The sequence below is a fragment of the Macaca mulatta genome, chromosome 10 (assembly GCF_049350105.2).
Source record: "Macaca mulatta isolate MMU2019108-1 chromosome 10, T2T-MMU8v2.0, whole genome shotgun sequence".
NCBI classification, from domain to species: domain Eukaryota; kingdom Metazoa; phylum Chordata; class Mammalia; order Primates; family Cercopithecidae; genus Macaca; species Macaca mulatta.
In genome coordinates this window covers 91,425,999-91,451,937 of record NC_133415.1, presented here as the reverse complement: position 1 = coordinate 91,451,937, position 25,939 = coordinate 91,425,999, and the positions used below count along the sequence as shown (strand labels likewise).

At 38.9% G+C, this 25,939-nt stretch overlaps 1 protein-coding gene across 12 annotated transcripts in view; it reads right to left on the bottom strand.

Moving 5' to 3' along the window:
- Positions 1-1,983: 1,983 nt before the first annotated feature.
- Positions 1,984-25,939, bottom strand: part of RALGAPB (Ral GTPase activating protein non-catalytic subunit beta) — a 110,003-nt gene continuing 86,047 nt past the window's right edge. For 7 of the 12 annotated variants that reach the window (XM_015149027.3, XM_015149029.3, XM_077951799.1 and 4 more), the window contains 8 exons: positions 22,642-22,800; positions 18,429-18,594; positions 15,674-15,796; positions 13,939-14,075; positions 11,188-11,296; positions 10,340-10,418; positions 6,602-6,750; positions 1,984-6,124 (listed from right to left, as the gene is read on the bottom strand). In XM_015149027.3, coding sequence (XP_015004513.1) covers positions 5,931-6,124; positions 6,602-6,750; positions 10,340-10,418; positions 11,188-11,296; positions 13,939-14,075; positions 15,674-15,796; positions 18,429-18,594; positions 22,642-22,800 — 1,116 coding nt within the window. In that variant the 3' untranslated portion in view covers positions 1,984-5,930. The remainder of the gene's footprint in view (positions 6,125-6,601; positions 6,751-10,339; positions 10,419-11,187; positions 11,297-13,938; positions 14,076-15,673; positions 15,797-18,428; positions 18,595-22,641; positions 22,801-25,939) is intronic. The other 5 variants (XM_077951801.1, XM_077951802.1, XM_015149032.3 and 2 more) reach the window with 1 other exon arrangement.

The window sequence follows — 25,939 nt, the reverse complement described above, 5'->3', positions numbered from 1 at the left end:
TACCTGAAGTCACAGAGCCCCTCCAGGAGCCAGCCGGGTCCCCAAGTCCTATAATACCAGCTGTGTGTGCCCACATCCACACTGTGGGAGTGCTGGGGACTGCGGCAAACTGGGTGGAGCTTACTGCATCCTAAGCATGCAGTGATGGCAGCTCCCACCAATAACTGCTATGAATGAAATGCAGGTCCATTATTGCAGGACTCCTAACTTTCCCAAGCCAGGCAAAAAGTCTACATTTCTATGTGACATCTCCCAAGTTTAAAATGTTGGGTCAGACCTCGTTAAAGCACTGTTGGCTAAACCAAACGTCTGCCAGGCTGGATTGGTCACTGGGCTGCCACTTAAAACTTTTAAAATCTAACACATAGATTATTCTAATGATTACTAAATGACTATAAATGATTATTACTTAATCTGGAAGCTTCTGTGCCTTTCCTTATTAGGGTTTTCTGTGAGGGGCTTCTAACGACTTGAATCTTGTTCCTTGATCTCCTGAGTGGCCAGAACACTTCCACATGCCATCCTCATCTTCTCATATCTGTCATCCGTTCACTCATGAAGTATTCAGTAAACCTCCATGCGCCAGACCACGGCAGAAAGGCTGCTTCGGACTTCCCACTGGAGTGGCTGCTGCACGGTATTCTCCAAAAGGACCCTTGGACCACCTGCCTAAAGCTGCCAGCAGATGGGTGGGTGCTGGAGTGTATTTATTAAACATGCCAATTCCCAGGCTCACCTTCGTCTCCTCAGACCTCTTGGGGGTGGGGGTGTGGCTTGGGATTCAACACACTGATAAGCAACCAGAATGATTCCGACACAGGCTTGATTTTGAGACCACGGCGTCTCATGACTTAAAAGCACCTGTTGAAAAGGCAAACCCAGGTCCAGGCTGGGGGAGCAGCTGCAGGAAGTGGGCGGTAAACCTAGGGAGAAACATGGAGTAGAAAACCCGCTTACAGGAAAAGACACCAATTCAAGGAGAAGGGCGCATGGGGCCAGCAACAGGAAAAAATAAGAGCATGGGAGGGGCTGGGAGAGCTGGGACATGGTTTCGAGAGTCCTAGCCCAGCTGTGGGATGGCCAAAATTCCTACAAGAGGAAGTCTGGGAAAATGGACTAGAATGCATGACCAAGAGGGGCAGTGCCCTGGCAGGGGGCACCTGATGCAGGGCCCAGAGGCCAAGAGGAGGAGGAGCAGGTGGTATGGGTTGGGAGTGGTTCCCTGGCACTGGGTCCTGAAGGGGTTGGGGTCGCAGAGAGCTGAGCAGCATAGCTGGGAAAGGCTTGAGCACACATTTTTTTCTGGTTACAAAACCTTTCCAGACACCAAAACAGGGATATTGTGGTCAGCTTCCCTGGCCACTAGGCCCAGCTGGAGGTCCTGTTGTGAGTGGGCAGAACAGACACTGCAAGGTAGGCAGGTCCCAGGCACAGTTCAGAGGGTGGCACACGTCAGCAGCTCTTGGCACAGGCATGACCACAGTGGTTCTCATGGTTGTTTCAAGTGGTCCATTCACTCCTCTATGTGTGATCCAGGCCTGAAGGCGCTCATCTGGCTCCAAGATGCTCTACACAAAGGGGGCAGTGGGCAGCAGGGGATGATCTCTGCATCTCCCCACTTTGCTGACTGTCTAGCCCTGGTAGGGCTCAAATTTTCTGCAAGCAGAGGGCACAGCCGGCACTTTCACTCCCATAACGTAAGTATCTATCTCCTCAGCAATTCCCAGCCTCTGAAAGGTGAGCCTCTATTGGCAGTGTTTTAATTATACAAGCTCCTTCCAGCAGAGAAGGCCAAATATTTTTCTTAAAAATTAATCAAACTTTGAGTATTTCATGAAATACTCATTTAATGTTCAATTAAACTACAGATCTAAATTATAAAGGGCAGCCAAAGCCGAGCAGACATCCCCTGGAAGGGTAAAATTCACAGCACCAGTGTAGGAGTAAACCCCCAGCCTGTATCCAAAAGCACACACACAGTTATTAGATAAGAATCTCCTTAAAATTTAATTGACTAAATGTATTACATTCAATATTCCATGGGCTTCTGGACAAAGGATCGGCATAAATACAAACAAACCTCTGGACCTTCTTCCCTAACCGACGAAGATGAAACACAGGAGGCAAGGGGCACGGGTACACCTTCATATTTACACTTTGCCTTTACTTTACAGTTCAGTGCCAGAAATATTTACAGAAAATACAATAAGAAAAAGAGCATGTCTTGGCAACATACTGAAATTCATACAAACTGTATATATGATTTCAAGCAAATAATGACACTGCTTATTTTTTAGCCACAACTGCCAACCCCTTCAGAGGAGAAAGATGTCTTGGTCACTGTAAGAGATGAGGACTTGGGAAACTTGGTTTGCTTCAACAAGTATTTATTGGGCGCCTACCATATGCAAGGCACTGTGGAATCCCAAATTACACATTTTCCCTCATCATTAAAAAAAGAAAAGCATCTGAAGAACATGAGTTGATATTCTGAGAAAAACACTGTAAGTACATGGCTTCTTTAGCTACTAAGAAACCCACCGTTTGATTCCACTTCGTACGGATGGACCACCTCCAATCTCTCCAACTCAGGAAAAGAGGCTGTCATGGAAATCTTTAAAACAGACCATCTGACTCCAATCAATCGTCATTTCATGTAAACACAGCAATCAGTTCTTTTCAGGAAGACAGAACCTGAATGGGCTTTAAAATGGTGAATAGAGAACTACTGCCAGCAGGAGTGTCAAATTACCTCCAATACGTGTTTCTTTCTTTCTTTTTTACCAACTACCACAAAACACATCTTTGAGCAAGGCTAACTTTCACTTTGGGTAAAGCTCCACCTTCCAGAAGAAATGACTCTGCCTCTCTAGAACCCAGTCTGAAGACTGACAAATGCTTCCCTAGTGTATGGAGAAAGTAACCATTCATGAAGGCCTCATACACAGAACCTGCAGGTAACCAACAATACTGGTCAAAGGTGTGGGTATTTGTATTTATCAATGAATCCAGAGGAAAATGGGCTGCCCTGAAATAAAGGATATGGAAATGAAGGAAAATGTGCATGAGTATGTGTATGTATGTGTGTGTGTGTGTGTGTGTGTCTCATTAGTTCTTTCAAAGGCCCAATGGATGGAAGAGGGTCTCAGGAGGAAGCCCTAGACAAAAAGGAAAGCTAGCTAAATAAGGAAATGATTAACAAGGTAAAAGCCCTCCTCACTGTCCTCAGTGCTCCCAACCAGAGAGGAGCAGAAAAGCTCCCTCCTGCAACTTAAGAAGGCAGAAGGGCAACCTTACTTACCACCTTCCTCTTCACAGAATGCCACACTCATCCACCCCCTGGCACACCCAACAGATACAGCAACTGAACTGTTTAAGCCACAGACAAAAGTGGTCCTGGCTTTCCCCCAGAGGCTAGAACATATGCTGGCAAATTTATCAAATGGACTACAAAATATTAATATTAGGTGCTAAATATGTTCCTCTGGTGCTATTCTACTCAGTGACTTTTAACACAGGCAAGTGGGTGAACACAGTGACCATGAACTCAGATCCATAGAGATGGGACAAAAATTACCCCCGGCATCGGTGTTGATATACCTGAAGTCACAGACCCCCTCCAGGAGCCAGCCGAGTCCCACTGACAAGTTAAGCGTTCTTAGCACTCCCTCTTTGGGCAGATGTTATTTTGAGCAGAAGGAACCAGCGCCTGGTAAGGTACGGTACGGGTATCCCATAGTCCACTGGCTCTGTACACACTGGGAGTTTCATGCCTTCAGGGGCTGTACATCCCTCCTTCCCTGGAAGACCAGGGAGTCTCCCAGATCACAAATGCATTCAACATCATTGTTTACGTATCAAATACATTGGAATTACAAAGAGTTGCCAGAAATTAGACCTAACTGAAGGATCAGCAAGTCCAACCCTCATACACACACACAGCATATTTTTCTGAAATTAACTATGCCAAAGGTAAAAGTCTGATCTGAAGAATCATACTGAAGAAGTACATCTACATCAGTTATTTTTAACCTCTGCAATGTTGTAAGTTACATGTTAATTTATAGCCTTCTCTGCTCACTTCAACTAGAACAAGAGCCCATTTTCCCCTCAAAATGTCAATCTAGAATTACCTTGAAAGTTATTAAACCTCATCTTGTTCCTGTGAACCACTAGAACATTTTTTAGGGTAGAATTGGCTCATCTTTATCCCGAATGCCCTCTCCCACGCTACCATCTGGAAACATCAATTTATTGCCCAGCTTAAAAAGAAAATCAACTATTGAATAATAATACTATAACCTGAATGGAAACTGGAGTCATAGAAAGAGGAGGTTATCTTTACCTGAGCTTAAAACAAACATGAAGAACAGGTTATGGCAAACTTTAAACCAAGAGCTGCTATGCCCATATTTCTTGCTTATAGATGACAAAATGCATACTTCTGGAATAAGAGACTTGTGCACAGGGAATTAGGTCCCACACTATCCCCGCCCCCTAAGTAACCCACCATAACATCAAACCAAACAGATCGTCGCAGCTCTGACCCACAGTCTACTGACATCAGAGTTCAAGGGGGGAAACACCCCTTACACAACTGTGATCATTTCTCTTTGGACTTTAAATATCACTTATTTTCTTAACATAAAATAATCTTACTAAAGAAGAAAGCACATGAGAATAGGATAAATGAGCAGTGTATACTGTAGCACTGTAACAGGAATCCTTGTAAGGATGTTCTGGGTCTGGCCACCTCAAAAGTTTTATCCCTGCAGAAAAGTAGCAGCGAGGTAACAGAAGTATTTCCAAAACCTGGCAGGGATCTGTTGGCTGGCAAAGTCCAGAAAACATGACAACAACAGCCATTTCTAACAGTAGCCACCCAAAGAGATGGTCACTCATGTTTGTCAATTATGAGGAAATCCAGTAGTTCTCTGGGAGATCTGAATTAGTAGCGCTGAGAGGCTATTCCTGAACCCCATTTTAGAATCCTTCATAAACTACTGCAGTTTGCTGCTTGGTCCTGAAATAAGAGACAATGGATGAAACCAAATAATTTTCAACCCTTATTGTGAATTTACATTTCTTTAAATGATATTTAATGAATGAATCACAAATGTTTAACCTGTCATTATGTCACCCCGCTGGACAACAATGGAGAGAGTGGGGGTATCACTGCTATCTTAAAACTTTTAACCCCACAAACTTTATTTGTATCCCCATTAAAGGACAAGGCCATGCTCCATTTCCGATCTGTTCCTGGGTGGCCCAGAAACTGAGGCTTTCAGACAGATCTGTGCAGTGATGAGAAGAACAACTTTTTGAAATATGGAGAAAAAAATATGACATATTTTAATGTCAGGCTTCTTATCTGAGCAAAAAACATGTATCATCTTTTCTTTTTGTCAGTGTGACAGCTGGATGACAAGACCTACAAGTGAGTAGAAGGCTGTGACTTCTTTCCTTCTCCTCCATGCTATCAACATGAGTCTTTAAATGTCCTGGAAGATTCTGAGAAAGATTTTAATTTTGAATACAACCTCCTAAAAAGTGAGGTATAAAACTATCTTCAACTTCTATATTGCAAATTTGTTGATACTACCAATGCACGTGTTTAACTGAGATGCATAAAAGCCCTTCTCCTCAAAAGGCTTATGTTTAACTAAAATTGTCACCTTTAAAAGAAAGTTTATGGCTAAAATGTATATCATCATGATCAGCAGGAATATGATTGTGTCTGGGAGCCCATTTCACTAGACAGCCCGAAGTCTTCTATCAAATGGGTTATAATGTGTTTCTTCTATTCTGGTGATTAAACAGTAAGCTCTTGGGAGTGATTTGTTTTTATTTATACAGTGATCACCTATCAAACTGTTCTGCTGTGTTACAGTTCCCGAACTGGAGTTCAACAGTCTTAGAAATTCAGGGGTCTAAGAACTGCAGTTCTTGAGTCCAACCTCCTGGAAAAGTGAAGTATAAAACTCTGGCTCCAACTGTTTGTTCCGGTACTTGTTGACAATGTCGGTGATTTTCTGTTTCCGGCGGACATGGGGTGGACTGTAGGAGTCACTCTCCAGTCTCTTCCTTCTACAAATGTTAATTACAGTCTGCCTCACCAGAAAGCCTTGAAAATAGAGAGTTTTAAAATAAATGTTAAAAACTAGTCACTTAGGTAGGTGAACTGTAAGTATTCAGGTGAACTACCCTACGCATACTCAAACTATTTCATTCAACTTGCAAACTTCCCATCCCCAGAGAGATAGACATAGTGCCAAGATACAACTGCCACAAGAAACACACAATGACAGGAAAAGGAGAATAAAAATCTAGTCTAAGAACCTATTTTCCGTCCTGGATGACAAACAGCTGTCTTCAATATTTTAATACTAGAAGTTGGTGAGGTTTTGCTTACACTTACTAGATTAAGGACAGATTAAAAAAGAACAAAACACGCTCCGTTTTTAACAAGAGCCAGACCATTTCCTACATGTGGAAACTATTAAGTAATTATCACCATTTCCTTATATTGACTTCTTTTTGGTTTATAAAAATGATAAAGAGAAAGAAAATGTAACTCTTCAGCCACATATGAAGACCTTACCAAGAGCTCGCCTGCTGACAATCATCCCATCCACAAGAGGGATGACCATGTTAAATTTTCCAGTGGCTCCTTGAATTTTTATCCGGAATAATCCAGTGTTTAAAGGGTGGATGAAGATGACAGGAACTTCTTTTTCAAGAGTCGTAGATCTTAAGAAAAGAAAATTTTTATCTCAGACACCCAAGAGTTGAAGTCCCCCACATACAGCCTAAGATTACTAAAGGGACCTGTTGCTTGGCAGTGGTATGAGAAAAGCCAAGGGGTCAGTCTGCTCAGAATGTGCTTTCTGGGAATCTATGCTGCTGCCCCCTATAACACCTGGTCCTAAAGGTTCATTACTGGCTCAGGCTTTCTAAGCTAACAGAAAGGGGCTGAAAAAATATATATACCTGGAAAACCACTAGGGACACTGGGTGGAAGGAGAGGCCAGAGAACTCTATTGCATGGAGTTAAGAATCTAGCAACCACCTATGGGACTTTCACTTTAGTTCCTCTTCTTGTAGGGAACAAAAATGTGGCCAGCCAGAGTACAGGGAATTCCAGCATAGTCAAGGCTGGTAATCCCAGAGCAGAAGCAGGAACACAGCTTTGGCCCATTACAGGAATCCCTGATATAATTTTTTTTCAGGGTGGGGAAGGAGGTTGGGAGAGCCATTAATCCAAGCCAGCTGCAAGTATCCTTCTCGGCTATGGTGATAAATGGCCACATTGTGGCAGGGCCAAAGCCCTCACAGCCTCTGGCCAGGCAGCAGATGCTAAAGTCGGCAACTGCCTCTATGGAGGGGTGAGTTACTCATTACATACCAGGGATCGGCCAACCCATCTAGTATGACATGTTATTTGTGATGCCACATGTTGAGGTCTTTTTGCAACCCAATGAGTTTTCTTTCTATATAGGTAAGGTGATTTTGGCCAAAGCAACACTGAATCAGTGTTTCAAGACATTAAAAAAAAAAAAAAAGAAAAAGAAAAATCAATCCTCGAGTAATTCTGTCCCCAAGATAAATTATAAACTTTGCTAATCTACCAATAAAATATACATTTTACTGTCAAATTGTATTACAACCTTTGACCTAAAAAGATGAAAACTTGAGAGGCCGAGGTAGGAGGATCGCTTGAGCCCAGGAGTTCGAGACCAGCCTGGGTAACATGGTGAGACCTTGTGCCCAATTTTTTTTTTTTTTTAAATTAAAAAAAAAAGGTGAAAACAACAAAGACAGTATATGGTAAGTCTCTTCTAATTAGTTCTAGAAAAGTCTACTCATAACTATTCTATAGTCTCTTCTTTAGCAAGTTAGTGTCATAAAGAAAAAAGGACTGTTCCAGATTAAAAGAGATGGAAGGAATTAAAACCAGGTATACAGTCCTGGAGTGAATTCTTTACCAATTGTGAAGAATATTTTAGTAAAAATGAAGAAACTTGAATGTTGCCTATTAGATAATATTAAGAAAGTATTAGTAACTTTATTATTGTGATGTTATGTTTAGCTATCTGACTTTTCAGATGCATACTGATGTATTTGGAACATAAAGATACCTGTAATTTGTTTTAAAACACCAAAGCATAAAAAGCATGGAAGTTTTAAGAATGACTTGCCCTCTTTTAGAAATTTAAAATGATAATGCTAAAATAAATCATCTTTACTGACTTCATTTCAACAACAATCATCTAACAATATTAGAATAAATTCATCTTATATGCAATTTGAATCAGCTCACATAACTAAAAGGAACTTAAAAATATCAAGTTTGAGGGTATCTCTGTGATGAGAGAGATGCAGGGCCAATGCATTTGGGGTCAAAGGCCTGGATTCAGGAAACTTTCTCCTGCATTTACTGGATGTGTGATACTAAGGAATAACCTCTTTGAACCTATTTTATCCCACAAATAAAACAGGGAAAATAATTGTTAAACTCTTAGTTGTAAACCAAAAACAAGCAAGCAAACCTTGAAAACTACAAAGCCTACACAACTACATTGTTACCATTCTTAGAATCAGATTATTCTCTTTTTATCCTTCTTGTGAATGGGCAGGTAAAACAGAAATTTTAACCCAATTATAAAGTTAGTATTACATTTCGCTTAGAAACATTTTTCCATTAATTAGCTCATATGATTTAGGATATTTTAGCTGCTATTTGGCCACATTGTTTTGGCCAATTTAACTCCATTATTTCAATCTAATATTGCTACCCTATTATTACGGTCTTTATTAATATTAAATTGCCTCTACTTCTCCATTTTTCTTTTTGCTCTAGATAACTGTAAAATAGCAATTAATTTTACTATTAAAACTCTTGCTAAAGCACCCAACATCACTAATCATCAGGGAAATGCAAATCAAAATCATAATGAGATAGCACCTCACTCCAGGTAGGATGGTCATTTTCAAAAAAACCAAAAGAAAACAAGTGTTGGCGAGAATGTGGAGAAAAGGAAATCCCCTTGTATGCTGTTGGTGGAAACGTAAACTGGTGCAGCCACCATGGAAAACAGTATGGTTCCTCAACAAATTAAAAACAGAATGTTCATATGATCCAGCAATCCCACTTCAGGGTATATATCCAGAGGAACTGAAACCAGGATCTCAAAGAGATAGCAGCACTCCCATTTTCACTGCAGCATTATTCACAATAGCTAAGACATGGAGGCAACTTAAATATCCATCAATGGACGAATATATAAGGAAAATGTGGTGTACACATACAATGAAATATTATTCAGTCTTAAAATGGAAATCCTGCCATTTGTGACAGCATGGGTGAATCTAGAGTACATTATGCTAAGTATAAGGCAGGCACAAAAAGACAAATTCCACATGATATCACTTATATGACAAATCTAAAATAGTTAAACTCAGAGAAGCAGAGAGTAGAATGCTAGTTGTCAGGAACTGGAAGGAGGGAAAAAATGGGCAGGTATTGGCCAAAAGGTGGTACACAGTTTCAGTTATGAAGGATAAGTCCTAAAGATCAACAGTACAGTGGCTATAGCTAATAATACAGTATTGTATACTTAAAAATTTGCTAAGAGGGCAGATCTTATGTTATGTGGTTTTTATCACAAAATAATAATAATAATGAATTAAGTGGGCAGGAGAAAACTTCTGGATATGGTAGAAGTGCTCAGGAACAGATTGTTGTGATGGTTTCATGGAGATATACTTATCTCCAAACTCATCAAGTTGTATACATTAAGTATGTATAGCTTTTAACATGTTAGTCATACCTCAATAAAGTGGCTTTTAAAAAGTCCATGCTGGCCGGGCGCGGTGGCTCAAGCCTGTAATCCCAGCACTTTGGGAGGCCGAGACGGGCGGATCACGAGGTCAGGAGATCGAAACCATCCTGGCTAACACGGTGAAACCCCGTCTCTATTAAGAAATACAAAAAACTAGCCGGGCGAGGTGGCGGGCGCCTGTAGTCCCAGCTACTCGGGAGGCTGAGGCCGGAGAATGGCGTGAACCCGGGAGGCGGAGCTTGCAGTGAGCTGCGATCCGGCCACTGCACTCCAGCCTGGGCGACAGAGCGAGACTCCGTCTCAAAAAAAAAAAAAAAAGTCCATGCTATAATAATTTGATAACCTTGTATGTTGTATACAAACTTCTTTGATCTTTTTTCCCTATTTTTATTTCTAATTGTCCACAACTCTTTTGTTTCATAATTCTTTATTTATTAAGCTGCAATCAATATATTAAAAAAAGACATGCTGTTGAAATTCAAGCAAATAGAGTGTACCTCAGTGAAGTGCTACTATTTGCAGTAGTTTCCACACCAGTACTGATCTCTGTCATCAGCTCTGAGAGGGGAAAGTTTTCTGGAAGAAAATAATAGCATTATAATTAATATCTCCCTCATTTTCCCAAACAGATAACAGGAAATCTTATTTTCTAATCTCTTCACATAAATGAGTGGCAAATATATGGATTGTGCTGTCCTGAAATATCATCTTAATTATTCTCTACAAATTAAAAAAATCATCTCTCATTTTTTTAGCTAATTTCATCTAAAGCAAAGAGTTTTTAGAAAATACATTCTGTGATCTTTGAGGGCTTTGTTGAAAAGTAACTATCACATTTTCCCAAAAACTCTGGGCTGGATGGGATTTTAGGCAAAGTATATAATTCTAATGCTCAATGTTGCTTACGTAAAAATCATGAGAAACTTACCCAGAGGGCAACTCTTAAGGACAAACTAAGCTTTATACTAAAACGAGACAGTAGAGCATGTGGGTGGAGAGAGGGTAAGCGAAGCGTTTCCCCTTCCCCTTTCCAAAGGTCCTGGGATGGCTGAGACCAACTGGCAACAAACCACTGACTGTGATGCCAACAGGAATAACTAAAAGCTTTGTATCTACTAGTCTCATCAAATCTTCACAACTATGAAAAAAGTAACAGGATTTAACAGAGGAGTAATCTAAGGCTTAAAGAAACTGAGTAGTGGAGCTGGGGTGCAAACCCAGGCTTGCTGAACTCCAGGACTAGCTCCTGGCCACACCCTGCTTATATGCCCATTCCCTGTAGACATTTAGCAAGTCATTGTCATATATTGTCATTTTATTTATGGACAAAGTCCTCATACAGTACCTATATCATCATAGCGTTCCACCCAGACTACAGAAACTCTTGTCTCAGGTCCAAGGGGAGGAACAGGGCGACCCTGAGGCAGCTTCCTCATTCTGGAACTGGGACTGAGCTATATGAAGAAGAAGACAGAGAGCGGGAAAAACAACAGCAACAAAAAACTGGCTTAATAAAACTACCCAGTCATTCATTTGTCAAGGTGCTCAGTGATATAAGTATCAGGTCATGGAAAATCACTTTAGGAAAACATGTATACATTTGCAACAAAGCACTTCTTTGGCTCCTGTTCATCAGTCTTAACCTAGGACAAGAAAATGAAGGCTTAAAATTGTCAAAGAAAAAACAAGGAAGGAATACTGAATAATAATAATTTGCATTAATAAAAACAAAATTTACACGCAGTATCTTAATGAGGGCTTAAAGGATTTGAGTCTATCTCTATTAGGGCCAGAAAGCAGTATGCTTCCCCATCACAGCAACATCACTACTTGTCTGGGGATCCTCATCTCTAAAATGTCCCATCAGCAAGTTATTCCCAGATCCCAGAACAAATGTCTCCTACTGCAATTTATGCTTAATTCCTTTTTCTCATCAGTAGAAAGAAAAACAAGTTGTCTGGGCCTTCATTATCATGCAGTGTGCTTCTGGCTTCCCGCCACCCTAATCAACTCTAAGTTTCACTGCAAGGTTAACAGGACTGTGTGGCTCCCCTTTAGCAAACTGGTACCCTGAGTTGCACTTCTTTTGAGGCATGCAGCAGAGCTAAGTTGTGCTAAAGCCCTAAACAAAGCTCATGTGTACAGAGCAGAGAATCTCATACTTGAGGTGAATTTTAAAATTAAAACTGCTTTATTAGCACAGAAATATACATGTCTTTACCAGATGACCAGAGTCCATGGCAAGTCCCCCGGATGCTTGTATCCACTCTGACATTCACAGAAAATGGTCAGACCAAGAGATTTCTCCCAAACTAGTGACAGATATCTGGCCATATTCACAGACTACTTTCTTAGCATCAAGGCCCCTAATTAGCTTTGACTCTGACTTCTTCCATGTCTGACGTCTAGCCCTAGATTTAAAGAGCTCCTGTGATTAGGTCAGGTCTACTTGGAAAATCTCCCTTTTGATTAACTCAAAGTAACGCAATTAAACCCACAAGATCCCTTTGCCAAATAATGTAACATAATCACGGTTATCCTATCATATTCACAGGTTCTACCCACATGCAAGGAGAGGACATTGTACGCAGGCAAATGTTGCTGGGGGTTATCTTAAAATTTTGCCCAACACCCTGACGTTTTCCCTGCAGTCTTGCTAAACTCACCTCAATAGTTCTAGTGAATTTAAAAAAAGATTCCTCAGGGTTTCCTACTTACATGACCATGTCATCTGCAAATACATACAGTTTTACTTCTTTGTTTCTAATCTCTATGTACTGTGTTTCCTTTTGTCTTATTTCTCTATGTAGGTCCCTCCTCTACCATGTTGAATGTAAGTGGTGAGAACAGGCATCCTTGCCTTGTCCTCCATCTCAGAGGAAAAGCATTCAAGAATAATGTATAATGCGTAAGTATAATGTTAGCTGTAGGTTTTTAGTAGATGCTCTGTATCAAGTTGAGAAAGTTCTATTCATAGTTTGCTGAGAACTTTTCTCATAATGAGTACGGAATTTTTGTCAACTGTGTTTTCTCCATGTATTGAGATAACCATATGGTTTTGCTTTTTTGTTTGTTTGTTTTTTTAGCTTGTTAGTGTCTGCAAAGTATACTATAAGTGAGAAACAAAAACATGGTGCTTTATCTGGGTTCTAAGGAATAACTATGCTGGCATTCAGAAAATATAGGCAGCTCACCACTGAATTCTAGTTCTGTTCACAAATCTCAAACAAAAAAATTTTTTAAAGTATTAGATTTGGCTAAAATCTTGCATTGCCATGCAATACTGACTGCTCATCTCTAAACTGTATTCTGTAAAACCTTTAAAAAACTCCTGATTTTCAAATCAGTCTACTCCAGGGACTATTAGACCACCTGGCCTTTTTTTCCTAAATCAATTTTAAAGGTAAAAACCTCCCCATATTCTCTTTTAAGTATATACTTACATTAAAAGTAATTTTCACTGTGGAAGGAAGCCAACCTAAACTCTTGTACAATGGAGGAACACCTTTAAGTCAAGCTGACACTTCTGTCTTTGTTATGATTTGTTCTAAGTCAATCTTCCTACACTTCTGACCTGATCACAGATAAAGAAGTAATATTCGCTGATAAGGTAAAAAAAAAAAAAAAAAGATAAAAGCAAAAAGCTCCTCTTGTAGTAAGTGCTGTGTTCCTCACTCAGAATATTTATCCATACACTGAGTTATTCTCCACAATGTTCCTATATTTATATGGTCAGACTTGTTTAAGATGAACATTGCAAGATTAAAGATAAAAAACATGTAGTTACTGCAGTAACGTTAGTGGATATTTCAGAGACAAAATTAAAACCTTGGTTTAAAAAGGAACAGATGAGAGAATCAAGTATGGGATCAGAATAGTGAAATCAAGAGAATCCACAAAGGCTGTCTCAGAATAAACTATCTGTTGCAGGCTGAAAAAGAGAAAATCATGAGAATTTTATTTTAAAAAATTAAGTTACTAAGGAATCAGTACTCTGATATAATTACTCTCTGGGTTAAAAGCTTTTCAGGCAGGATTCTATAATTACCCTGATTTCACTACAAAATTTTGGAGACCTATCAACAAAGTAACTTACCCTCTGTGAGGAATTAAGATTGTCTGTATGATTGGGGAAAAGCTCAAGTGTCAGGGATGGCTGTTTCAGAATTCCTGGCATAAGATCCATATTTGAATCACTATCTTGGTCCGAGATGTTACTTTCCAATGAATCAGCTATGGGGTAAAGGAAAAAAAGCAACTATAATACATACCACTTATTTGGAGCAAGACTGTTAAAACTAATTATGCTCACCAGTCTAACTGAAATCACTTAAAGCATTGCTTCTAGAGCAAGGGCTGACGAACTTTTTCTGTAAAGGATCAAGTACTAAGTATTTTAGGCTTTGCTGGCTATACAGATCTCTCACATATTCCTCTTTGTATTTTATTTATAACCCTTTAAGAATGTAAAAACCATTCTTGGCGGCATTTGGCTTGTGCCACTGTGGTTTGCCAGCTCCTGCTCTAAAGGATAACCAAAATAAGACTAGAAAATATTTGACATTTCAGATGTAGAATATAATACATGCCATTATTACTCTCTGAATCATTTTGATTACATATTCGATCATGTAGCATTGTGCCAAATAGGCACTGGGACATCCAGAAGCTACAGAAGATCTAGTCTCTATGATTAAGAGTAATGTGGTTAGAGATAAGTTCACAAAAAGTTATCCTCCACCCTATCTAAAAAAATCCCCAAATATCAGAAATAGGAGGAAGCTGAGTAGGAGTGGGCACAGTTGGCATAGGAGATGTTTCACAACAGAAGACAAAGACCCAACTGTAGGAGCTTTAGTGTAAGGACAAGGCTCTAGTGCTGGGAGGACTTGTCTGGTACTAACAGGCTGGGCCAGAGAAATTAGGCAGGTATGTCCCCAAAGAGGATGGACAGGTTCTGGCTTCTGGAATTAAAGTAGTAAACCAGAACCTTGACAGGAAGCCCAACAGCCGCTATAATTCAAACCTAAACCGTAGAAGGTCCAACCTTCCAGCGACACAGCTGGCCCCAGAGAGTAAGACAGGGAGGGGCCTAGAGTGGGAAATCAAGGGTCCAAGGACAGAAGTTAGGCAGCTACCAAGGTAGGGCACAACAAAAGTTGTTAGTCTGGAAATGAGACTGTGAAATCGTGATGTACAGTATCCCATCCTAAAAATGATCTCAAAGAAGAAGGTGAAGTTTTCTATCTACTGCCTGACCACCTACTCGGTCAGGCTTGAACAAACAGGCTTAACTTGCAAAAAGCAAAGGTTCTGGGCAAAATAAAACTGTGAGTTCAGACTAAGAAGTAATAATTACTCCCAATTCTTAAAAAGAAAAGTCTTGGACCACCATCTTTTCTAGGCTGCTTAAGTTTCTCTTGCTCAGAAGAATGGCCAGATGCTATCATGAGATCCTTCCCGTTGTAGGATTCTATGTGGTTCCATGCAAAGGCTCTCAAAAAGTAAGTGAGGGATCACTCGTAATTATAGAAAGAAATGAACTGGAAAATAAGCCTATGTACTGATTAATTAAATTAAAGAAAGCATATCAGTTGAAATGGGATTCCTTCACTATTTAAAGATTATCAGAGGGTCAGTCTGCTTGTCTTTAACTACTTTCCTTAAAAAGTTAAGAGAAGATACCTTGTGCTTCTGCATATTCTGTTATAATGCCTTAGAAGCTAAAGAATGCCTTAGATCACTTCAAAATCTCTTCCAAAGCAGTAATATCACACAACCCAGGAATATAAATATAGATCCTAAAACAGGACCATGCAAAATGGTCTTACTTAAGGACTCCACAGGAGAAGGAACCACAAAAGCAATTTCCGTAAGGGCATCAGCATAATACAGCACCTTCTTCTGTCCATTGAAAATGCTAGCTCCAATATCTTCAGAGGAAATCACTTCTTCTGGGAAAAAGAAACACCACATTACAGCTTCAAAAAGTAGAAAAAAACCAGTATCATCTTGCTACACGAAATGTTAACTGGTTAATAAAGTGATAAATAGAATATATGTTTCCAGCAAGAACCAATTAGTATGAAAGAATAAAATATAATGCTTATTAGATGTCTTTATTTTTAAATCATAAAATCTTAATTTCATAATTTCTCAAATGACTATATATCAGACCACTTCTGATTAGCAGGGCTTTTAATTCATGTGTATGAAGCAGATTAAGGGAGCAGTCCTTTGGATCCGGTGAATAAATAATCAAAAGGAAGACCATCCCAGTACCTCAGAAGGGAGTTGGGCCAGAGAGACAGGCAGGCAGGCAGAGAGAGAGAGAGAGAGAGAGAGAGAGAGAGAGAGACAGACAGAAAGAGAGAGAGAAAGAAGAAGGAGGAGGAAAAGAAGAGGAGGAGGAGGAGGAGGAGGAGGGAGGAAGAGACAGAGAGAGAGAAGAGAGAGAGTACACATGTGCGTTATCTCTGGACTCTGGCTTTTAAGGCATTTCTATCCCTGGTCTCTCTCTATGGCTCCTCAAGTTGGCCTATGTTCCACCTTCCTCAATGGTCAGTGACATTGTATAAAAATGTACAGCCAGTTTTAGTAATAGCATCTGCTCTCAGCCAGGAAGACTGAATTAACAAAAGAAACACCCATGAGAGCTATATAGTTCTCAATTAAAATGAACTCAGTGTCCTACCAGCAGTACATAAAAGACCAACAATCTGACCAAAAATTGGACAGGGGAAATGAACAAGTACTTCTCAGGAAAGAAATAAAAATATGGTAAGATATGCTCAAGCATTATTAAAAATGAAAAATTTCTCACTTAAAAAACTGGAAGATACCTAATGCTGGTGAAGATTTGGCAAATAGGGAGCTTAGACAAGAGGTTAGCAAACTTTTTCTGTAAAGGACCAGACAGATAACATTTTCGGCTTTGTAGGCCATAGGATCTTTGCCACAACTACTCGATTCTGTCATTGTAGCATGAAAGCTGTCATAGACAATGTGTAATCTAGAGTGTGACCGAGTTCCAATAAAACTTTATTTTCAAAAACTGGGCTTTCGTTTTCTGACTCCTGGTGTGGGCTCCGGGCAGGGACTTTGTATCTGCTGTAGTAGATGCTGTGGTTACTATCCCAACAGCCACTCTATCCACCCCTATTCTGCAGCAGGCAAAATGTGCATGTGGGACTGACCTCTGATACTAGTTCTATCTTGTCTGTATCTCTCTACCAGAGTCATTCTTTCTTGCCACAAGGACAGGCTTGGGATAGTCTAATCACCATATAGTTCCGTATTCGGGGAGTAGGGGGTTCTGAGATCTGGCTAATCTCTCCTCTTCAGGCTGCTGTGGTATGTGAATGTAAAGCCTGGAATTGCCTTTCTGCACTATTAGAGAAGCCAGGCTGGTGACAAAGCCAAAATATGGAGAGCAACGCTAAAGGAAAATTGTAAAGAAATAAAACAGGAATGCTGATCAAATGACACCAAAGCTTAACCAACCTCTAGAATTTTCAGTTACATGGGCAATAAATTATCTTCAAAATCTAAGGCAGTTTGGGTCACGTTTTCTGATACTTGCAACCATTAAGTATCCAACTGATATATTTATCAAAATGAAAAATGTGCACTGGGCATAGGCATTATCCACTTTAGAGAGGTAATACTAACTTTCCAGTGACCTCAGGAGCCCAGGAACACAAAGCACTAGCCAGGTGGGGCAAAGGTCTTAAGTTTAAATTTATACTTGCTCTGGTACTTGTTATCCTGATTACAGTTCCTCAGAGGATCTGAGGGGATGGGCAAGAATCCTCAGAGATGGTCAGCTGTTTACTACAAAGCTTTTGGTATAATATCCCAAGAATCTAACCTTTAAGTATGACTCTTCTGATAGCCACAGTTGATAAAACACACTGGTTAACAGAAAACTACTTATCAAACAAAACATGCTTGTTAGGAAGCTGTATTGTTTGTATGGATGACCTATATTTATTATACCATTTGTATAGAAAATTGAATCTTATGCATATTATAAAAAAGGAACTTATCAGCATTGTAATAAGCCAGTCATTTTGTATTAATTAACTCTATCATTATGTGTATATATTTCATATACACTGAAAATGTCTAGAAGAATATATAAACTAGTATTAAGTTACCCTGTCAGGACTGGGATTAGGGGAAGGATACTTTTCCTCTATATACCTCTGTTTGTTTTTTAGAGTCAGGGAGTTGCTCTGTCACTCAGGCTGGAATGCAGTGGCATGATCACAGCTCCAAATCTTGGCCTCAAGTGATCCTCCCACCTCAGCCTCCTGAGCAGGCAGGACTACAAATACGTGGCCCTCAAGCCTAGAAAATTTTTTCATCTTTTGTAGAGACGGTGTCTTGCTATGTTGCCCAGGTTGGTCTTGAACTCCTAGCCTCAGTCGATCCTCCCACCTGGCTTCTCAAAGGCAGGCATGCACCACTGCACCCAGCCTGGTTTTGTATTTTTAATAAGACTATAAATCATAGTAAAGGGGGAAAAAAAACAAGACTAACAAAACAAGCAACAACTGACATTTGAAGCACTGTGAGTTTTACCTTGTTGAGATCCTTCACCATCATCACAACAATTAATAGACCAACTGGTAGAAACATGCCCAGTCCAACCAGGGTGTCTGCCCACATCTACTGACCAGCCAAGGGAAAGCAAAAATTCTAGGAAATGTGGCTGAACAGTTCTGGAAGACTCCACATTCTTCAAAATCTGAAATACATACCAATCATCAGCTATAATGAAGGAAGAAAAATAATGTATCAAAATAAATCTTCATAAAAATTGGTTAGCTTTGAAGCTTCTGACAAATCATGTCCAAGCTCAGAATACATTTGAGGATATATCACTATAGAGAAAATGCATTCTCCAGAGTTAGACAGATTTGGATTGGCTGAGCCTTGGGCAAGTTTCTTAACCCCACTGCCTCAGTTTCTTAATCCATAGAGTAGAGATAATAACAATGGTTATGAAATAATGCAAGAAAAGCTATGAGCTCTCTTCCTAGCAAAACAATTACTGAACCAGGCATGTTTACTAAAAGATACTATGTCCTTACCTTCATGAAGTTTACTGTCTGGTTAATGAGAAACATTACATAGGGATGCAACTATTTAACCATAAATCTTGACAAAGGCTATAAAACCTACTAAAATTCAATAAACATTAGGTGTAATTAATAAATGAGTATGAAAATATCCTTTTCTTAGGTCAAAGAAGAGAATTTCAGGAAAAATGAAGTGGCCACAAAGTTCTCTCCTCTTCACTAAGCACTAAATGTAAGGCGTGCGCTTTCTACTGGCCTCACAAAGCGTCCCTCACTCTAAAACAGTGCTTCTCATCTAGGGATGATTTTGCTTTTCAGCGGACATCCAACATTTGGAGACATTTTTGGTTGTCATAACTGGTGACGCACACTACAAACATCTAGTAGTAGAGGCCAAAGATGCTGCTAAATGTTCTAAAATACATAGGACAGCCCTCATAACAAAGAACTTATCTGGCCCAAGATGGTAATAGTGCTACTCTTGAAAAACTCATTTCTAAAGGAAGGAAAACAAGAAATTCCTTTGCAAATGAAAAACGAAAGGGGGAGGGTGGAGAGCAGAGTGTAACAAAATCACCTGGGAAATCGCGTAAAAATAAGGTTCTCTTCGCCTGCCCTAGACCTTCTACATTAAAATCAGCGAATGCAGAATCCTGGAATCACTATTTCTAAAAATTCCTCCAAATAACTATGATGCAGCCAGTCCACAGATCACTGATGTCATTCATACAATGCTAATCTATACCAAGATCATATAGAGGCCTGTGAAAGTCAAAATGTAAGAAGTTACATCCATTACATCTGACCCATTGCAAATCATTTCAAAGTCATTACCTCTTAAGCACAAAACCAGTCTATTTTTTTTTTTTCTTTTGAGACGTAGTCTTGCTCTGTCACCCAGGCTGGAGTGCAGTGGCGCAATCTCTGCTCACTGCAAGCTCCACCTCCTGGGTTCATGCCATTCTTCTGCCTCAGCTTCCCGAGTAGTTGGGACTACAGGTGCCTGCCACCACACTCGGCTAATTTTTTGTATTTTTAGTAAAAATGGGTTTTACTGTGTTAGCCAGGATGGTCTCGATCTCCTGACCTCATGATCCGCCCACCTCAGCCTCCCAAAGTGCTGGGATTACAGGTGTGAGTCACCGTGCCCGGCCTAAAACCAGTCTCTTTAGAAGTGAACCTATTTAGTTTACCCATATCCCTTCACATTCTTATGGGTGCCAAGAAACTGACTTAACAACCATTTCTAGTTTTTGCAATTCAAATTTTTATCTAGAAGTAAAACTTTTAAATAAAAAATTTTTGAAAATTTAGTCAAGAAGCAATAAGTGAATCCAATTCAACTTGCATGGATTCTGGCAGACAGAAATTAATCTTAATCTACCCTGTGGCTAGGGAAGACAGGTCTCAGACATTCCAAAGGAGGTCTCAGGAAATCTTCATTAATTCCTAGTTACCCTCAGCTTCTAAACAGCTAGGGAAACTGGACTGGGTTAGGAGGTGCCTCAAGGGTTTGTGTCTTCTTGTACAGGCAGGAGAAAGTGGCTTCATTATTCTCAAACAAAGAATGCGCTGACTTCCTTCAAAACAGATCCCCACCTCCAGAATTAATCCAATTTTACTGAGGTTCTTCTAAAACACTTGAGTCCATCGGTCTCATCTCTGGCTACCACCAGCCCACTTTCTCTTAAGCTCCAAGTATATTAGACCCCATAATGAATTTTATGAAGATAAAATACTCTCTTTACCCTGAAGAATTTATACATTATTATTACTTTGTCAGTGACAATCTGCTTCTGCCTCCTTACCTACAGTTAATGCATACCTTAAATACCAGCTAGAGTATCTTTCCCTCCAGGCCACCTTAAAACCAGATTAGGTTTTCCCGCTACTGCTCCTAGAACGTGCTTTAATGACCCTATTAGCACCCTTTACAACAGTTGGTTGCTTATTTAATCATCTGTCTTCGCCTCTATGCAGTTTTAGGGGGCCAGAAATCTTACAGATTTTGTACACCTAACAACAGACACTTATTAACTTTATTGACTCAGTAACAAAAAAATAACTTTCTCATAAATCAGCATTCTTTTCTAGGAGCTCACAAATCATTTGAAACAGTGCTTCTAAACATTTGGAAACTTTGGTAAATTTCTTTAGGCATGCTAATTTGATTAGCTGATGGTCTTAAAATGACTACTACAGTAAAACTCCTGGATCATGCAGTCACAGTGCCCTACACATCTGAATACTACATTTTACAAGTCTTCCTTCAGTTTTTTCCTAGTTATAGTCAGTAACTTCCTGCCTATTCTATATTTCAATTATTCCTTTTCAAAAAACACTTCAAGTTTCCTGCCATTTTGCTCTCAGTTTTCCATTCTCACCTATCTTACGTTTTTCTTCATCCTTCTCCTAGTCTCTTTGTTACACGTATCCAGCTATGTTTTACTTAGTCCCTCTGTTTTGTTTTGTTTTTGAGACGGAGTCTCGCTCTGTCGCCCAGGCTGGAATGCAATGGTGCAATCTCGGCTCACTGCAACCTCCGCTTTCTGGGTTCAAGCAGTTCTCCTGCCTCAGCCTCCCAAGTAGCTGGGACTACAGGTGCCTGCCACCACACCAGCTAATTTTTGTATTTTTAGTAGAGACAGGGTTCTACCATGTTGGCCAGGCTTGTCTTGAACTCCTGACCTCAGGTGATCCACCCACCTCGGCCTCCCAAAGTGCTGGGATTACAGGCGTGAGCCACCACACCCGGCCAGTCCTTCTGTTTTTCTCCTTTATTTCAGCTGTTATTTCCCCCACTGCACACCACGCATTCCTCAACTGAAATGATTTGTTTCTGAAATTACTAGGAAGGTGAGCTGCTTCTCAAAAGGGAAACTGTTACTCGTTTCTATATCCTGGCATGCTGAGCCACAGGGAAGATGTTCAATAAATATTTGTTGCTGTTGTTTTATTCTTCTTGAGCCTTACTTTAACTTTTTATGACTACCCTTCTTTATTTCAGTTTATTTTGTCTTATGAATCTGAATTCCTGAGGGGGAAGAAAGATACCCTACAGCTCCTATTTAAATCACATTTCTTAAGGGTCAAAAGACTCAGGACTCCAAGTATCATAGTTTTGGTTAATTCTGTTTTCAAACTGGTTCATAGCAAGTCTTTAGGCATTGAGTATAAAACACTTCTTGCCATAGACAAGTACATACCACGTAAAATTTTGTATATGAAAATGAAACTTTTTAAGGAATGCGAGTCTCCCTCAAATTATCATGCCCAGAAAGGCACTGAAATGTGATAGCAGTCGCATCTCACTCCTGCTTGAGCTAACTAATAATTTTGAAGCTGCGTGCTATATGGACTCTAGACTGCATGTCACCACCAATAGTTCATAAACTAATCTAACAGTGCTGGACACCACAGCTCATATCCTACAGTTCAATAATTTATATCTACTCACTAATCAATGTTATTTCTGTAAACCAATGAGAATTCCTGAAAAACAACTTTTGTAATCATCTGTTCTCCTGGCTCATTCTTTTTATCTTTAAAAACTTGAGACTCTCCTTTGTTCCTGGGAGAACTTTCCAGCATTTCCCATTTCCTCAACTCTGGCCCAAATAAACTCTCCATATTAATTTTGCCTCAATTTTTTTTTCTAGATGTGTATTTATAGCACAAAAATATACCAAAAAAAAAAAATTCATAACTCTTACCTCTTGGTTCGTTTTCTGACCTGGCTTCATATAGAAAATAAAAACTGTGTCAAAAGGACGACATGGCAAGAGATCCAGATACCCTATGTCATCAAAAAATCCAGGTATCGTGGAATCAAGTGCAATAAGGTGAGGAGGTAGACGACTATTTGCAGGTTCCTGCCACCAAAAGAAGAAAGCAGCAATTATTACCTATTCTCTTGCACTGTTATAATTATAAAAACAATACTTGCTCATGGTTTAATAAAAATTAAATTTAAAAATGTAGAATGGTAGGAATAAACACAACCATAATCCTAAAGAAATTATTTAACATACTTCCTTTTAGTTCTTTTATTTGCCTCTTTTTAAATTAAAGACAACTGAGATTATATTGTGTATATAATTTTGGATCCTGTTTTCTCTATAATATTGTGCTTTCTAGAACTTACCTTTAATGTACTTTTTTCCTCATTCATTAATGGTGAAATGTGAAATGGTACAGCTACTTTGGAAGACAGTTTGGCAGTTTCTTACAAAGCCAAACATACTCTTACCATGCAATGCAGCAACTGCACACCTTGGTATTTTCCCACACACATCCACACAAAAGCCTGCACACAAATGTTTATAGCAGCTTTATTCATAATAACCAAAATGTGGAAGCAACCAAGATGTCTTTCAACAGATGAAGGGATAAATCAACTGTGGTACATCCATACAATGGAGTATTATTCGGCAATAAAAAGAAATAAACCATCAAGTCAAAAAGACACATTAAATGCATACTGAATGAAGAAACGTTAAATGCATATTGATAAAAGTGAAAAAAGCCAGTGTGACAGGACTACGTACTGTATGATTCCAACTATATGACATTCTGAAAAAGGTAAAACTATAGAGAAACAGTACAAAGACCAGTGGCTGCTAGGTTTTGAGTGAGGAGTGAAGAGGGAGGAATGAATAAGTGGAGTACAGTGGATTTTTAGGGCAGTAAAACTATTTGTACAATTGTAATGGTGGACACATGTCATTATACACTTGTCAAACCCCAGAGACCTGTAGAGCACAAAGTGAACTCTATTGTAAATCACCAGCTTCGGTTAGTAATGCACCAATATAAGTTCATCAATCATAACAAATGCACCACATGAATGCAAGATGTTGATAACAGGGGAAACTGGGCTGTGGGGAAGGTATATGACAGCTCTCTACCCTTTCTGCTCAATTGTTCTGAAAACCTAAATCTTCTATAAAAAAATTAAGTCTACAAATTTTTCAGAAATGCATGTTTGTTTTGTTTTCCTCTTAATCCCCTATCTTCTTTGAGATTTTGATCTTGCCAAACAAGGTTCTGCTAACCACAGCATATCTTTCAGGAAAGCTCCCTCCAGAGAAAGCAAGAATGACTGTCTTTCACACTGGCAAGGATTGAGTCTAGCCTTCTAGTCATTTATATAACATTCCTAGCAAGGTCTAGGGCAATATTCTATAATCAAAGACATTAATATTTCTGTAGTCAAACAGAAGTGTATTCACACTAAGTGACATAAAACTACAAACAGCCTCATGTCAATTCAGGTCCAATTTTGTCACTAAATGAATTTACTACAAATATATAAAAAATTTTCCAGTTTTCAGTTTTTACTTTGAAATCATGGATAAGGAATTGTGGACCTGAAGCATGTTGTAATACACCTTGTAGACCAGAATGTCCTCATTCTTCTTCTTTTTTTTAAAAGTAAGGTATTTCCTCAGCTTGTTCTTCTGTATGATCTTCTAATCTAGGAACATAACATTTACATATTTTATATCTCTTAATAATTTTTAAAAGTTTCTTCCTCTAGGTCTTGTAAATACTTTGTTAGGGTAACTTTTGTCAATATCACGGCTGTAAATGGGGCATTTTTGCATTGTATTTTTAACTGAATATCACAGGCATAATTACTAATTTTTGTACTTTTGTGTACGGCAATCTTAATTCTCATTTATTTTAAACATTTTATTGATTGTCTTATGGTTGTCAAACTAGAAGACATATTACCTACAAACTGTCCTCTCATTTCCAATGATTTTTACCTCTTAGTTTAACATTTCATTGACTTTCCTCATTTTTATACTGTACTGTAGTTACATAAGAATTTATCATCGCAGGAAGGTTCTCATATCTTTATTTTGCAATTTCCTGCTAATCTATAATTATTTAAAACTAGAAAGTTTAAAAAACGTCATTGACTAAAAAATTCTCGTTGTTAAATAGTAGTCAAGGTAGATAATTTTTACCTCTGATTTTAACAAAAGATTCCTCTAGTTTGCTCCTGGGTTGTCATTTAGATAAATCTTTTAAAATAAGAACCTACACTAGTAGTGCTGGCTTAGTTTGTTATTTTTTTAAAAATCAGAATATGATTCTAGTAAATACTGACTTACTGTTTCACTGACTGAACTGCTAATGGGACCAAATTATTTTCTTAATAGCTTTATTAATATTTCCTGATAATTAATTGCTAAGTTCCTGGGATAAACCTTACTTGATCATGAAAGACCATTTACTTAACATGCTATTAATTCAGAACTAAGTCTGCTTAGCATTCCCTTTAATACTTTTGTAAATATATTCATAAGTAAAACTGGTTTGTAGTTTTGTATGTATGAGTTGTCAAGTTTTAGTTATTAGAAATATTCTAAGGTTCATAAAATAAACCAGGTAACTTTATTTTTCCTATGTTCTCATACAGATGAGAAAGCATGAGAATTATTTTCTTAAAAGCTTAAAAGTTTCAGCTAGAATAGATAACAGAAGTGGAAAACTATAATCTCAGAGACAAGGCTATTATGGCCTTTCTTGTGTCCCTGAAGTCTATAGGAAGCATTAATTTTCTTCTAGTATATTTTTATTTACTGCTTCTACTCTGTTCAATTTTCTCCACTAGGAATATCACTAATGATTTGTAAGTTGCATCTTTTTTCCTTCCCTTCCATATTTACCACTATATTTCTTATAATTTTCCTCTCTCTGTTCTTCTATTCTGCATTTTAAGTTTTTATGTTCATATTGCTGCATCAAACTCAATTTTCTACAAAAAAAAAAATGCAAAAAACATTTTCCCTCTATATGCTGAAATACAAAACCAAATAGCAATGTCCCTATTACTTTCCTACAAAGCTAAATGGCCTATAACCAGGTAGTTCCTAGGGAGTAAGGGCAGGGGACAACTTATGCAATAAGCAACTTCTTGCTTGGCAATCTTCAGTTGTACTTTTCAAAACAAACAGGACTTAGAATAAATTCCAAGTCCACCTCCAGACAAGTTATTTC